Source organism: Monodelphis domestica, chromosome X, assembly GCF_027887165.1.
Source record: "Monodelphis domestica isolate mMonDom1 chromosome X, mMonDom1.pri, whole genome shotgun sequence".
Taxonomy (NCBI): domain Eukaryota; kingdom Metazoa; phylum Chordata; class Mammalia; order Didelphimorphia; family Didelphidae; genus Monodelphis; species Monodelphis domestica.
Genome location: NC_077235.1, coordinates 34,930,626 through 34,946,505, shown reverse-complemented (window position 1 = coordinate 34,946,505; position 15,880 = coordinate 34,930,626). Strand labels below are relative to the sequence as shown.

Sequence of the window (15,880 nt, the reverse complement as noted above, 5' to 3'; positions counted from 1 at the left end):
CCAAATTGGGAGAGTTTGGGAAAGTTTTCTTTACAAGGTGGGATTTTTAGCTAGGGTTTGAAGGAAACCAGAAGGTGCAGATGGGAAGGGAGGACTACTCGATGAAAATACCCAGAGCTAGGAGATTGAGGAGCTTCAAGGAAGCCCATGTACGGACCAAAGTACATACATGGAGGAGTTGTGGAAGGAGGTGGGGAGAGGAGCAGGCTATGAAGTGCCTCAAATACCAAACGGATCCTAAAGGTAATTCCTCTGGAGTTAATTGAGTAGGGTGACATCTGTGCTTTAAGAAATCACTTTGGCAGCTCGTGAAGGATGGGTCAGAGTGGGGAGAGACTTGTTATGAGCAGACTGGAGTGAGATGAAGGCCTGCCACAGGAGAGAAGGGAGCATGTCTGAGGTGTTACAAAGATAAAATCCACAGGATTTGCAGCAGATTATGTGTAGGAGTGAGAGTGCTGAGTCTAGGATGACATCTAGGTTGTGAGCCTGGGCTACTGGGAGAATAGTGCCCTCCGCAGTAACATGAAGGTTTGGAAGGGAAAAGGCCTTAGGGGGAAGTTCAGTTCTGTCCAAGTTGAATTGAAGATGGATGTCTATGGGACATCCAGTTTAGGGTGTCTTAATAGGCGGTTGGACATACAAGGCAAGAGAGGTCAGGGCTGGATAAGTAGTTGAGGAACCGTCAGCATAGGCCTGATGATTGAATCCATTAAGGTTGGTAAGATTGCCAAGTGAAATAGTAGCAAGGGAGAAGAGAAAAGGGCCTGGGAAAGAGTTCTGTAAGACACCCATGGTTAGCAGCTAGCAAAAGAGACTCAGATAGGTAAAAGAAAAATAAGGGAGAATAGTATCATGGAACCCAAGAGAACAGCATTTTCTTACAAACCACCACTAGAAGGCTTCCATTGTCAAAGTGTACATACCTCCACATTACCCCCCCCCCCACCTTTTTTTTTTAGCCCTTACCTTCTGTCTTAGAATTGATAACTATGTATTGGTTCCAAGGCAGACAAACCCATTAAGAGCTAGGCAATTAGGGTTAAGTGACTTGCCCAGGGTCACACAACTAGGTAGTGTTTGAGGTCAGATTTGAACTCAGGATCTCACATCTTGTAGGCCTGCCTCTCTATCCACTGAACTATCTTGATGCCACTGTACTACCTCTTAAGTAAACAGTTTCCATTATTTCAAATAATATCATAGAACTATGAATTTTCATAAAGTTGAAACCATAAGTACTTATTGTGTTTTTCATGATGGCACAATTTATTGTAGCTGCTACTTTATGTTTCTTTCAGTTAAGAATGTCATGTATATCTGTCCATTTATGGGAGCCGTTAGTGGAACACTGACAGTGACTGATTTCAAGATGTACTTCAAAAATGTAGAAAGGGTGAGTTTGAAGAAAAATACAAATATCTTCAAATTAGATCTCTAGAGAGAAAGAGAAAGTGGCAGTGTCTTTAAAGTTATTGATCATAAACTTAATCCATATTTATGCTTCTATGAACTCATTTGAGTATGTGCTCCATTCTTATGTTCAGTTTTACTTGGTCATAGTCTATAATCATTTGCTCTTCTTTTTTCTGTTTTTATTACTTAGGAAAGGCCCTTTCCGACTAGGTTATTTTTTCTTATACTTGTTGAACTTAATTTGGGGGGGGGATTTCTATCATGTTAATTAGTGAGCCTCAGTTTAATGATTTTCCTATTATTGAATGTTTAGGTGGCTGCTGAGAAAACTTTTTTGTCCTTTTAACATATAATAAATAATGATTACTTGGAAGTCCTTGAATAAGTAACTTTTCTTGTTTCGGTAATGTTTTTAGGCTATATTCCCAGCTGTGTAGTATTGAGACAAAGTTCATGATTATTATTGTTTTCTTTTTTGAAACTGAGTCTCTGTAACTCACCAAGGCTAGAAGTGCATTGGCAACTCACAGGCCCAAGTTCACTACTGATTGGCTTTGGGGCTTTAACCTGTTCCATTTCACCCCTCCCTAAAGGGCAGCCTGGTGCAGTCTCCCTGCCCCACCCAGGTTTTCACCATATTGGGGCTGCAGACACCTGATCAGTTTAGCCCTCAGCAGACCAGAACTACTGAACTCAAGAGATCTATCAACTCAGCCTCCCCAATAGCAGGGATTACAGGCATGTACTATCGTGCCCAACTGGCGTGGTTATTTTTATACTTCGTGCTGCCATATTATTCTCCAAAAGAAAGTATACAGGTCTGCAGTTCTGCCATAAAGGGTGTGTGACTCTGTTTCTCTGCCACTCTGCTAAAATTCAGTTTTGCTTTAAACTTTTTCTGTCAACTCAACGGATTCAGAGGTCCTTGAATTTGTAGTTTGCGTGTCTTTTAAGTTTTAATGAGTTTTAACCTTTTTTCAAGTGATTTCAACAATTGATATTTCCTCCTTAGAACATCATTCTTATCCTTTGATCATATGCACTGTGGCCTGAAAGTTACCCTATGCACATTTTTAACCTTCTCTCATAGGTAGGTAGGTAGGTAGGTAGGTAGGTAGGTAGGTAGGTAGGTAGATAGATAATGAGTTTTATCTGCCATGTTTGCCATAAATATTTTTCCTAATCTATCATTTTTCCTTTTAATTCTATTGCCATGAGAATTTTTTTTTATTTTTATGCAGTAAACACACTTATCTTGTCTCTAATAATTTCTTCTAGTTGTTAAATAGAAGAAAGTCAAATCCCCTTTGGAGTTAAGTACATTATTCCATTTTCTTCCTTCTTTTTTATAAAACTCTTTTATTGTTTGTCACCCATTTAGAATTTACAGAGATAAGTGAGGTAAGAAGTGGGTCTAAATCTTTTTCCCACCCAATTGCTCTCCAGGTTTCCCATATGCCTGGGTTTTTTTTCCTTCCCATAGTTTTAGTAAATGCCAACCAATTTTTTGTGCTCATTTGGTTTGATGTTTGTTTCTGTTTTGTTGATGGATTTCTCATCTCCCATTTTAGAAACTACTTGATATTTTCATTGGTTTTGAATTCAGAATTCAAATCATTTGAAGAATATGGTCAGTTTTTATTGTGGCCCAGGCGCATGGATGTGTTATTGAAGAGAACTCCCAAAGCAATGGGATCACAGATCCGATTTGATTGTTTTTAACCATCTGTGACCATTGCCTGTTTCTCTAGTTATTTAGCTCCTTATTTTGTTCATTATGGTTTTGTAGCTATCCTTATAAAAGCCCTGGTTCTTGGAGATAGGTTAATTTTCAAGTGTTGGATCATTGTTATCATGACAGTAAGTGGAGTTCATTTTTATAATGATTACCTGATTTTTATGGAAAGTACGTCAGCATACAAATAAATCTTTTTGCAGTAATCTCTTTTGAGCCTTTGTTGAAGTCATCTATTGTTGCCCGGGGGGGGGGGGGGGGGGGGAGGTTGAAGAGACATTTCTTTAGACTTAGTATCATGTCACATGCACAGAATGATGCTTTGATCACTTTATTTCCCATGTTAATCCTTCTAATATCTTTCTCTTATTGCAACTGCTAGAATTGCCATGAATTTCACATAAAATGGGTTAAAATGAGTGCTCTTAGTATAATTGATGTCAGAACTGTGGCAGAGAGAGATGGGAGGGAAAGCACATCTGCCTCTTGACTGACATAGAAATGCCTTTATCTTCACTTGACAACTTTAGGATCCCCATTTTATCCTTGATGTTCCCCTTGGAGTGATAAGCAGAGTTGAGAAGATCGGAGTACAGAGTCATGGAGATAACTCTTGTGGCATAGAGATTGTTTGCAAGGTATGATACAGTTCAATATTAAACGAATGAAGTCTTAGGAAGGTGAGAGATCCCAGTGGTTTTTACTTACCAATGTGAAATGGCATTCCTAAGATTACTTCACAATCATACTTTTACAATAATAGCATTCATATAAGCCTTTTTGTTAGTAGAGGCCTTACAGCCATTCCAATTAGTATTGTCCTAAGTCCTAAAAGCATGTGAGTCAGGCCTAAAGAAATAAGAGGAGTGTGCAGATAACATTTTTTTCTCCAGAATGCTCATCAGCTAGCATTTATTAAGCGCCTACTGTGTGCCAGGCACTGTACTTAGCACTGGGGAGTCAAGGAAAGACAGAAAAAACCAAACACTTCCTGCTGTGACAAGGAAATCACTTTAAAAGACTGATATATATTAATTTAAGGTCGCCAAGGAATTCAGTTATGTAATTCCTTAATGAAAACTCAAGTCAGCAGTCAACCTTTTATGGAGTTTAATTACAAACAGGAGGAAGAAAGGTATTAGAGAGAGAGAGAGAGAGAGAGAGAGAAAGAGAGAAGGGAATAGGGCTTAAATACCCCCTCTGTTTAGGCTGGGCCAAAAGGCCCAAGCCTTTAAATAGCTGAGGCAAAGAAAAGAGATCAGTTCCTATCACTCACGTGACCAAAATGGAGAAACAGTCTCAGGGGCCTCCACCTCCAGCTTCCTTCAGAGCAAGCTTCTCAGAGCAAAACCTCTCCAACCTCCTTAGTCCTCAGACCCTGCTATCTTTAAGGAAACCATCCAAGTTCCCTCCCCTCAGTTCTCACATCTACCAATCACTGTCCATGTCTTCTCTGTGCCAATGGTGGCTCTAGCTTAACTCAGGACCGCCCAGAGGTCTGTGGCTTTGCACATGTCTGTTGAAGGTCATATTCTCAAATAATTAAATCTTGATCCTTTGCTGCAGCCCTTCCTAAATCCTGTTACCCTGAGTAGGGTGGAGATTGGAAGTTCCAAGACCTGGTTCTGTCATTCCAAGTATCTCTATTGTATCAATTCTAAAATCAATCATGACTCAAAGAACTTCCTGTTCTATGCTTAAGCATAGGTCAAAGCCCTTTCCATTGTTTAGCAAAAGGTTTCTGTCCTAAAGTAGTCTTAGGTAGGGAGGAGAAGGACCCTCCCTACCTAATGTTGGAAATGGGGAAATTTCCAACATTCATAAGTCTAAGAAATTTTAAGGTTTACTGAGCTCTTAAGGAGCTCAGTCTAGATGAGGAGATAACATGGGCACAACTCTGTACAAAAAAGCTATAGACAGGATAAAATGTCTCAAAGAGAAGGCACTAAGATATTAAGCGAGAGGGGGCAAGACTTCTTGTGGAGGGCTAGACTTGGAGGCCAAGAAAGCCAAAAGAAGAGGTGAGGAGGTACAACATTCCAGCCATGGGAGAGGGCCAGCAAATGTGAATGCAGTCCTGAGATAGTGTGCTATGTGTAAGAAACAGCTAAGACACCATTGTGGCTGGATCACAGAGTACATGGAGTCGGGTAAAGGAAGGATCTTATCTAACCAAGTATGCATTTGGGTGATTACCAGGATATGAGAAACTTGCGACTTGCCTATAAACAAGAAGAACAGAGTAAGCTGGGGATATTTGAAAACCTCAACAGATATGCCTTTCCTCTTTCCAATGGACAAGTAAGTATATCTAAGTAACCATTTTTACCTGTGTTCATGGGGATTTAGGAATTCAGTATTCTAGAATTTTCCAGCTTTGCTTTTTCTTATTCCTTTCACTTTTGGAACATAATAAGGTCAATCTTCTCTTACGATGGAACATTCAAAATGTATCAGTACTACCTTATTCAAGGTAGTTTGTTTTGTTTTTTTACTACGTCAAACTTTATAGATTTAAATTTGGAATTTTAGTAAATCCAGCCTTTCTCACAGTGAGAACTTTTAAGATTGGCTATCTGGCGACATGAAAATATAGAAACATTTCTGGGTTGCTTTTTTTGTTTGTTTCAGACTTTATTTGCATTCAACTATAAAGAAAAATTTCCATCTAATGGCTGGAAAGTTTATGATCCTGTATCTGAATATAAGAGACAGGTAACAAAATCTATTTTTTACACTGTAAATGATTGTTTCATTTTTTTTTAAGGAAAAATGCTTATACTTTTTAGGAGGAGGAAATATTTTGTAAGACGTTATCTCCTGTATTCATGATATGAATATTCTGTTTGGCATCACCTAGTTTCTCAGCTTTGCTTTTTTATACTCATCTTTGATGATATTCCCTACTTATTAGTCCTTTTGCCGCAGAGTAAGAAAGGAATTCAAACTCAAACCTGTTCAGTTTTTTGTCATTCAAGGGTTCATAAGTGAAGATCAAAACGAGGTCTTAAATTAAGGTTTTTGGCTTAGATAATTCAGTCCAGATGCAGTATCCCTCCCTTTTTCTTCACTATGACTTTCTTTCTTTTTTTTTTCTTCTTTTAAACCCTTATCTTCCATCTTAGAAACAATACTATTTATTGCTTCCAAGGCAGAAGAGCAGTAAGGGCTAGGCAGTGGGGGTTAAGTGACTTGCCCAGGATCACACAGCTGGGAAGTGTCTGAGGCCACATTTGGACCCAGGACCTCCCATCTCTAGGCCTGGCTCTCAATCCACTGAGCCACCCAGCTGCCCCCCACTATGACTTCCTAAGGTATAGTCTGTGCTTATGTTTTTAAAACAAAAGTTTATACTCTATAGGTATACATGAATACATACAACATGTCTACAAATTTTTAACCTCAGAACCTTAAATTCATTCCATTGGATGCTGTTAGTCTAGTTTAACACTTTTTTATAGGCTATGAAATGTAAATTATGGTATCATTTTATTCTGTATGTTTTGGGATTTCCTACATTTAATTAGGATCTTAAATTGCTTTAAAATGGATTGCACGAAATAAAAATATTATTATAGTATAAAACTTTAAAACAATGGTGAACGAGATATCAATAGGTTACATTGCGAAGAAGAGATTTACATTGTTTGTGTTTGATGCTTCTTGCTTTTCCCCTAATAACCCCTAGGGTTTACCAAATGAGAGCTGGAAAATATCCAAAATAAATAGTAGCTATGAGCTTTGTGATACATATCCTGCTATTATTGTTGTACCAACTAGCGTGAAAGATGACGACCTCACAAAAGTAGCAGCATTTAGAGCAAAAGGCAGAGTTCCGGTAAGTAATAAACTTAGAGGCTTAGCTATAAACACACGTTACCTGTGAAAATTGACAAATATGGTTGAATATACAAAGGAATGGATTTAGGTGAGCTGTTGAATGAATTAGGAAGTAGGAAAATAACCTTCAGTTCCTTTTTTTTCTTTTTTTTTTAAACTTTTGCCTTCTGTCTTAGAATGAATACTAAGTATTGGTTCTAAGACAGTAGAGTGGTCAGGGCTAGGCACGGAGGGTTAAGTGATTTACCCAGGGTCACACAGCTAGGAAGGGTCTGAGGTCAGATATGGACCTCCTATCTTCCAGCCTATCTGCTGAGCCACCTAGCTGTCCCCATCTCCTTATTTCTTAAGAATTGTGTTATGCTCTACTATGATAATTATATTATGGAACATTATGATGGTTAGTAGCAGCTCGATGTAGCAGGGTGACTTTCATTGCTTGCAGAAAGGCCATCCAGAAGATGATGCCCTCAAATATTCGAGAGAAGGGGGAAATTAATAACAGGAAAGGATGAGTATGAATTTGTTAAAAAAAATGTTCATGACTAATAGGCAAAGGATGGTGTTGAAGAGCTTGGCTGCCAAGTAGAATGCTACATAATCATATGATGTCATTGCAGAAGGAGACCTTTACTAAGAGAATAGCAGCCCAAAGTGAATGACTGTGTTCAGAATTGATCTTTAGTATGATTGTAAATCATTGCCCATGACAGAGAAAGGGAACAAGGAAGACATTTGGATGAGCTTTAGAAGGCGTGAAAAAAGACAGTTCACTTTTCACTTTGTCCTTGTCCTATCCTGTATATCAGGGTCCAAAAAGGAAAAGTATTTAAATTAGGAGCAAGAAGAAGAAACAAAAAGTTTTAGTGGTTGGTAGCTTGCCTTTTTGTTTCTCTGCGAGATCATCTAGTCCAACCTGATTTAAGAGACTCAAGACTTTTAGTTCTGTGACTTTGATAGCATTTCTCTTAACTACCTTTTCACCTTTAGGAAGTATACTTTGTGCAGGTTTTGTTTTTCAAGGTAAGCCGTAGACCCGCTATGTGGGTGACCCTAAGTAAGGCCTTTCCACCTCCTGCCACGCCTGTCCCTTAAGGAGGAGGAAAAGCACAATCAGTGGGCTAGAGAGTGCTCTTTATATCTCTTCCTGTGCAGCTGCCAACTTCCATCTCCTGCCTAATAGGCAGCCTTTGAAGGGAAGAGGAGCAGGCGAACAGGACCTTCCAGCACCAACCTGGTCATAGCCTATACATCCCAGTAATCCTGAGCCCTTGTTCAGAATGTCCCACATCCGCACCCAATTCCCCATCTCCTGATTCCTTATTCTCATTCCTATCTGCCCCTTCCACCATGCCCTCTAGATTGCTTGTTCCATAGGCAATAAACTGCCCTTTATCCTAAATCTTCCCTCACATTCCTAGCGATCACTGAAACCCGGCACATGCCCCACCCCCACCGCATCCCCCTCAATGGCCCAGTCTCCCTGGCCATCCTTTCAAATCCTGGCTGTACCTTCTCTCATTCCCTTCAGCTTATTAGTCAAGGTAGAAGAATTAGGATTCTCTTTGTTCCCTGTTGCCATTTTGAAGTTCTCACCTCTTTCCATCATTTAATAACTTCTCCTCCTCTGAGATCCATGTTATTTTTAGCATACCAAACCCTGGTAGCTCTCTGTAGTTGTCTATAGAGCTCCAGGTCATGTGCCTTCTAATGTTGGCAAGTTTGGTCCCTAATTACAATTTTTCTTCCCCCCCCCCCCCAACTCCTGCCCTCATGGTATGGGACATATTGACTCTCCCGCAAACACCCTAGTCCTCCAGTTTATTCCCCTTGATGCGCGCTTCAACCCCACTTCAGCTCCCCAGAAAGATGGTCATACCCTTGATCTTCATGTTCAAGAATTCTGAAATTCCCATCTAAAGACAATCTATTGGCTTTCCAACTCTTCCTCAGCCTTCCCTTGTCAAACCCTACTCTTCATCCACACTGTGACCTCCAATCCTTTGACTCCTCAGGCCTCTCCTAGGCCCTCTTTCCTACACTAGCCACTCTTCTTTTCCCCATCTTGACCCCTTGGTTAGCCAGTTTAACTCTACACTGTCCTCCTCTCTTGAGTCCCTGATCCCCTTTTTGTATCACTGCTTGCACCTGGCCAAGCCCCAGTCTTAGATCACTACTGTCATTCCCTGCCTTCACTCCTATGTATGTTTTGCTAAGTGAAGGTCGAGAAAATCATACAACCATTCTAATTGGGTCCACTGTAGATTTATGCTATGCAACCTCAACTGGGCCCTCGCTGCTGCTTAGGCAATCCTTCTACACCTCCCTTATCAATTCGACTATCCCAGGCTCCACAGCCACTCTTCCAAGCCACTTCTCCCCTCTTCAAATGTCCTTTGGCTCCCTTCCCAACGCAGAAAGTTTACACTAAAAATAAAGAAAGAAGATAAATTGGAGGTAGTCTCAGAGGCTGACACATGAAGGAAGCCAGGATAATGGAGATGAGGAAGGAGAGTGCTCCAGATGTGGAGGACAGTCAGGAAAAAGAGTTTGAGTTGGGAGATGGAGAAGCTTTTGCAAGGAGCACCAAGGATGCCGGTGTCATGGGATCACAGAGTAAGTTAAAATTCCTTTTATACCACCTAGGTCTTGTCCTGGATTCACCCTGAAAGTCAGGCGACAATTACTCGATGCAGCCAGCCACTTGTGGGCCCAAATGATAAACGCTGCAAAGAAGATGAAAAATATCTGCAAACAATAATGGATGCTAATGCCCAGTCACATAAACTTATTATCTTTGATGCCAGACAGAACAGTGTTGCCGATACTAACAAGGTATGTTGTTATTTTTAGAGTTGCTTAAGGGCTATAATTGCAAAATAAGACTTTTAGAAAAATGTATGCATTTTAGATGACTTGAGTTCCCTCATTTGATTCTAAAAATCACTGTTACACAGCTAGTAAGTATCTGAGGCTATCTTTTTTTAATTTTATAAGTAATAACAAATAACAAAATAACAAAAACATAAGTTTTCCAAAGTTACAAGATCCAAATTGTCTCCCTCCTTTCCTCCCCGCTCCCAGAATTGGCAAGCAGTTCAGTCTGGGTTATACATCTATTATCACACACAACATTTTCATATTATTCATTTTTGTAAGTGAATAATCTTATAAAACCAAAACCCTCAAACATAAACCCAAATAATCAAGTGAAAAATTGTTTGCTTTCATTTGGGTTCCTACTCCAACAGTTCTTTCTCTGGAAGTGAATTGCATTATTTGACATAAATCCTTCAGAAGTGTCTTAGATCATTGTATTGCTAAGTCTCTCACTTTCGCCATATTGCTCTTACTGTGTACAATGTTCTCCTGGTTCTGCTCATTTCACTCTGCATCTGTTCACATAGATCTTTTCAGCTCTTTCTGAAATCATCCTGTTCTTCCTTCCTACCAGCACGATAGTATTCCATCACCATCATATACCACAATTTGTTCTGTCATTCCCCAAACGAGGGACATCCCTTTAGTTTCCAATTCTTTAGTACCACAAAGAGAGTAGCAGTAAATGTTTTTGTACAAAGAGGTCCACCCCCATTTTTTTTATCTCTTTGGGATATGAGTGTGCATTGTTTTACAGCCCTTTGAGCATAATTCCAAATTGCTCTCCAGAATGGTTGTATCACTTTGCAACTCCACCAACAATGCATTGATGTCCCAACTTTGTGAGGCTATCTTTGAACTCATGTCCTCCTGATTCCAGACCCAAGGCTCCATTCACTGTGCCACCTAGATGATAGCTGTGATTTATAGAGAGGCCAGTTTTATGGCAACCTTCATTACTCACCCTCCCTCACATGGAAATCCCGCCACAACAACTTTCTGTCTGTTCTTCATACACATTTCGTCGCCCAGACCCTGTCCCTTTCTAGTGCTTTTCCCTTGTGCCTAGAATGCACTCTCTCCTTACATCTGCCTGGCAGAAATCCTTTCTTCATAACACAAGTATCAGCCCAGTTCAAGCACCACCTTCTGCGAGAAACCTTTACTAATCCCAGTGGCTTGCACTGTCTCTTCCAAATGACCTGTTTTAACTACTTTGTATCTCTTTGTTTTATTTCTCTTTCCATTTGATTCTTATTTTGCTCATTGATATCCTCTCTGTCTCTCTCATTAGAATATAAGCTCCATTGAGGGGAGATTGTTGAATTTGATATATTTTGTATCTTCACTGCTTAGCACAGTGTTAGCCCATAGCAGGAATCTAAAAATTACTTCATGATTGATTGATAAGGAAGGTGTAGAAGGTTCACGTAGTGTCTCTGTGATTTTCAATAATGGTCTCAATAGCTCTGTTCTTCAGTCTCCTCCTTCATAAAGTAGATCTAGCAAGATGTGTCCCAGAATTCTGTAGGATGTTGCAAATAGCAGAAAGTCTTTTTGTTCATTCATTCATTGAACACCTACTCTATCAATAAACGTGCAAAGCTTATGCTAAATGGTGGAGATCCAGAGAAAGGCAAAACATGAAGCCTCTTCTCAAGGAGCTCAAGTTCTAATGAGGGAGACAACACAGAAACAACTGTGTATAGACAAGTCCAGTAGAATGTGAGTGGGAAATGATTGTAGAGAGAAGATAGTAGCATTGGTGATGACCAGAAAGGGTCTCTGGTGGAGTGAGCTTACCACTGGTACCCTTCAAGTTCAGTGTTGGGATGAAACTAACAGAAGGAAGTTTACTGAGTCCTAACCAAGTAAGCATCAAGCATGAAAAGTAGCATTTAGCTCAGGTGGATGTAGCTCCTCTCCCCTCCATATGGAAACAAGTCTTTAAAAAAAATGAAAAGAAAAGAAAAAAAACTCCTTGAAATCTACATTATTGGTTGGAACTTAGAAATCTTTTTCCCCTAAAGGGATTTTGGGTCATGTATTTGCTGTGTTGAGGTCTGACCCAGATTTGCAATTGGCTTTAGCCTTTTGTGAGAATAGGCACAGATTAGCACTAGCAAAGTAGAGTTCTTTATAAAGAAGGTTCATTCTCTATCAGCAGCTCTGCCTGGCTTCTACTCCACAGGACATGCCCTACCCCTCTCTGCTAGATTAAACTGTTCATGTGAAATCTCATCAGTATAAAGAATAACCCAGGATTGGATACCCTACACCTTCCCACCTCCCTCAGACTCTTCTCTCCTCTAATCAGAAGACTGGAGGGTGGAGTACTCAACTCCTCCTAATGCCTTCCTTTATAGAGGGGTCACAATCTTTCCCATTGTGCAACTACATTCTCTGTAAGCTGCTCTGTTTGGCTTCTGTTCCATGGGACATCGTGCCCTACTTGGGCCCAGCACCCCCAGTACTTCCCCCAATTCTCAGCTTCCTTTTGTGTGTTATTGGGTCCCATTAGAATCGAAGTTCCTTAAGGGCACTTAGCACAGAGCCTGGCTTAATACAGAGCTTAATAAGTGTTTGCTGAATTGAATTGAAAATGAAGATTCATCAGAGTTTAAAAAACAAATATTAATAATTGTTTTTACATATAATTTGGGAGAAATTTTTTAAAACTTAATTTAAAAACCCCAAACACACACACAGAAAAGGTTCACTTGATATATTGTTTTTTTAGTTAATCCTATGAATAGCTTTCATCCTTCTTCTGTACAGAAATGGGAAAGTCTAGATAAACCACCAGTATGTTCATTTATTTTAAATAGGCCAAAGGTGGAGGATATGAAAGTGAAAGTGCCTACCCAAATGCTGAGCTGATATTCTTGGAAATTCACAACATTCATGTGATGAGAGAATCGTTACGGAAATTGAAAGAAATCGTGTATCCTTCCATCGATGAGACCAAGTGGCTATCCAATGTGGATGCAACCCATTGGTTGGAATACATAAGGGTAAAGAACTTCCATCTTCTAAATGTGCCCTTCATTAACTTTGCATGATTATAGCGCAACTATATTTGTGTCAGTCCTACAGATGAATGTGTCTTTGGTATACTTAACCTCCTTTCCTCTGTTTCCATGAACAGGAATCTTGATGTCTCCTTGGGCTGGGGGGCAGGGCAGTTCGGAAGCAGTCTTCTGAGCAAGGATGTTGTCAGTTAAATGAGAACTTGGATTGAGAGTGAAGAGTGGCCTTGCATTCATCATAGTCTAACATTCTTGGGAAAGATCAGGAAAGGGAGATTTAGACTAGCTTAATGGACTTGGGGCTAAGTAGCGGAACCAAGAGTGCTGTTCTCCATCTCTCAGGTTTCCCAACAACAGGCTACTCTCTGCCCGCTGTATCCACTGTGGAACACTGATAATCCAAGGGCAGAAATGAAGCAGCACTCAAGAAACACTGGTTTTGTTTTCGCAGGAGAAAATGTAATAAGTGTGCGTGTGTGTGTTGTATGAGAGAGAGAGAGAGTGAGTGAGTGTGAGTGAGTCTATCTCCCAGATTTTAAAAAATCTGCTGTCCAAGGACAGGAAGAGAGAGACAAGGCTAGATTGCACTTGGAGTGAAAAAGATCCGAGAGTTTAATACTGAACCAAACAGGGGGTGACGGCTGCCAAGAAAAGCTCTGTGATGAGAAGTAATGAGAAAGGCAGTCGCTTGTCTTCTGTTTGGTTCCTCTCAGACCACCCGTACCACTAGAGTGTCGTTGTGGGCACCTCACCGCAAAGCCAGGAGGGCCGGTAAGATGGCTCTTGACCCTGACATACAAGACTTCTTACTTAGCAAGTATTTATGAGCTCCCTCCTATGTACCAGATACTTGATAGCTGCTGGGGATACAAAGATGAAACAAATGGCGCCTGTCCTCAAGGAACTTGCATTTGGCTAATTTCAAGATTTGGGGAGGTATGGCTTGGAAAAGATAGTCAGGTGCTTTCAAAGATCTGAAGAACTGTCAGGTAGAAGAGGTTGATTTTGCCTGGTTCCAGAGGAAAAGAGAGTGAATGAGTAATGGGCAAACAATCCAGGGAGTTTGCTTTACACTCAGTATATTTATTGTTCAGACTGACCAAAAACAGAATGGACCACTTGGCAAAGTAGCCAGCTCAGTTTACTAAAAACATTTCAGACAGAGAAGTTAGATGGCCCCTTGCCAGGGATGTGGAAGAGTGGGTTTTCATGCGTCAGGTTAAAGGGAAACTATGTGGGGGCAGCTGGGTAGCTCAGTGAATAGAGTACTGGGCCTGGAGTCAGGAATACTCATCTTCCGAAGTTCAAATCTGGCCTCAGGCATTTACTGCCTTGGACTCCTAGGCAGGTCCCTTGATCCTGCTTGCTCCACACCCCACCCCAAGAAAGTCCCTTACAGTGCTAAGATTCTATGTACTCTTTAATCGATAATGAATTCTTAGTGGATCTATCTTATGATGTTCTTAAACTACTCTAAGACAGAGAAGGTGGCATTGTAGATAGTGTTGGAATTAGGAGAGATTTTAGTTCAAAGTGCCTCTGTCATTTACTAGCTGTGTAAACATGAATGAGTTGCTGGCCTCAATGTCCTCCTTTATAAAATGGGGATAGTATCTGTACTCGCTTTATCACAGTGTTGTTGGGATGAGAATGTATTTATAAAGCCCTGTGCAAACTTTGAAGTGCCCTGGGAATATAAAGTGAGATAGGCCCTGCCTCCAGGGACCTTCTCCTGGGGGATTTTAGGATGTACACAAAATAAAAACAGTAGTTTGGGGAGTGGGTGGGACAGTAACTACAGGGAGGAGAGTATCAAAAGAGGCCTCTTAAAAGAGAAGTTATCACCTCAACAGAGGAGGTGATAGGAGGGGCTTGAAGGAAGGAGCTAACAGTTGAGTTAAATGAAAATATGGATCAGAGCCACAGAACCCACAAAGTGGGACTCGAGTAGTGGGGAGGGAGTAATGTTGAACTAGGCTGGATAGGCTGGAGCTGAGTTTGGAAAGGTTTTAAAGGCCAAACAGGAGTTTTTATTTTATCCTAGAAGCAAGAGGCAGCTATTAAAACTTCACTAGCAGAGGATCGTCAGGGAAGGATGAGAAGTTAGCAATTAAGGGGGATGATCAAAGAGTCAAGTTCTTAGAGAAGGTAGAAGAGGTTCCACTCAAGGACACAAGGAGAGAGGCCGGCATCACCGAGGAGAATGGCAGTAAAGGGAGCAGCTCACACTTAATGCTTTAAGTTTTGCTTTACATTTTGTTGTCATTCAGTCATGTCCTAACTCTCCTTGACCCCATTTGGGGTTTTCTTATCAGAGATACCGCAGTGGTTTGCCACTTCCTTCCCCAGTACATTTTACAGACGGACAGACTAAGACAAAGACGATTCAGTGACTTGCCCAGGATCACACAGCTTAGATATGTCTGAGGCTGGACTTTAACTCAGGAATATGAGTCTTCCTGACATTCCACTTTGCCACCTAGCTACTTTACATTACCTTACCTTATTTGATCTTCAAAGTAACCCTGTGAGAGTAGGTTCTATTATTATGCCCATTTTACAGAGGAGAGAATATGGAGAAAAGGATGATCAGGTGATTTAAAGTCTGAAATTAGAGAGAAGAGGGAACTCTGAACAGATCAACTCAGTTTTTGCAGTGAAGTATTAGGTAAAGTCCTCTGTAGAGGAATTGGAGAAGGGGGTAGTACTGCAAATGGCTTGAGAAATGAAGGGAAGGTTTGGAACTGGAATAGCTGCTTTTTAAAAAATAATTAAAAAAAAAAAAACCTTTACCTTCCATCATGGAATCAATACTGTATATTGGTTTCAAGGCAGAAGAACGATAAGGGGTAGGGAGTGGGGGTTGTGACTTGCCCAGGGTCACACAACTGGGAAGTGTCTGTTGTATTTGGACCCAGGACCTCTTGTCTCTAGGCCTGTCACCCAGCTGCCTCCAGCTACTTTCCTACTAACTTGAACA

General features: G+C 40.6%; 1 protein-coding gene across 7 annotated transcripts in view; it reads left to right on the top strand.

Annotated features, from left to right (window-relative positions):
- MTMR1 (myotubularin related protein 1) overlaps positions 1–15,880 on the top strand; it is a 65,389-nt gene that overhangs the window by 17,808 nt on the left and 31,701 nt on the right. For all 7 annotated transcript variants that reach the window (XM_056809827.1, XM_056809829.1, XM_056809830.1 and 4 more), the window contains 7 exons: positions 1,302–1,396; positions 3,682–3,789; positions 5,351–5,452; positions 5,783–5,866; positions 6,840–6,989; positions 9,638–9,826; positions 12,700–12,885. In XM_056809827.1, coding sequence (XP_056665805.1) covers positions 1,302–1,396; positions 3,682–3,789; positions 5,351–5,452; positions 5,783–5,866; positions 6,840–6,989; positions 9,638–9,826; positions 12,700–12,885 — 914 coding nt within the window. The remainder of the gene's footprint in view (positions 1–1,301; positions 1,397–3,681; positions 3,790–5,350; positions 5,453–5,782; positions 5,867–6,839; positions 6,990–9,637; positions 9,827–12,699; positions 12,886–15,880) is intronic.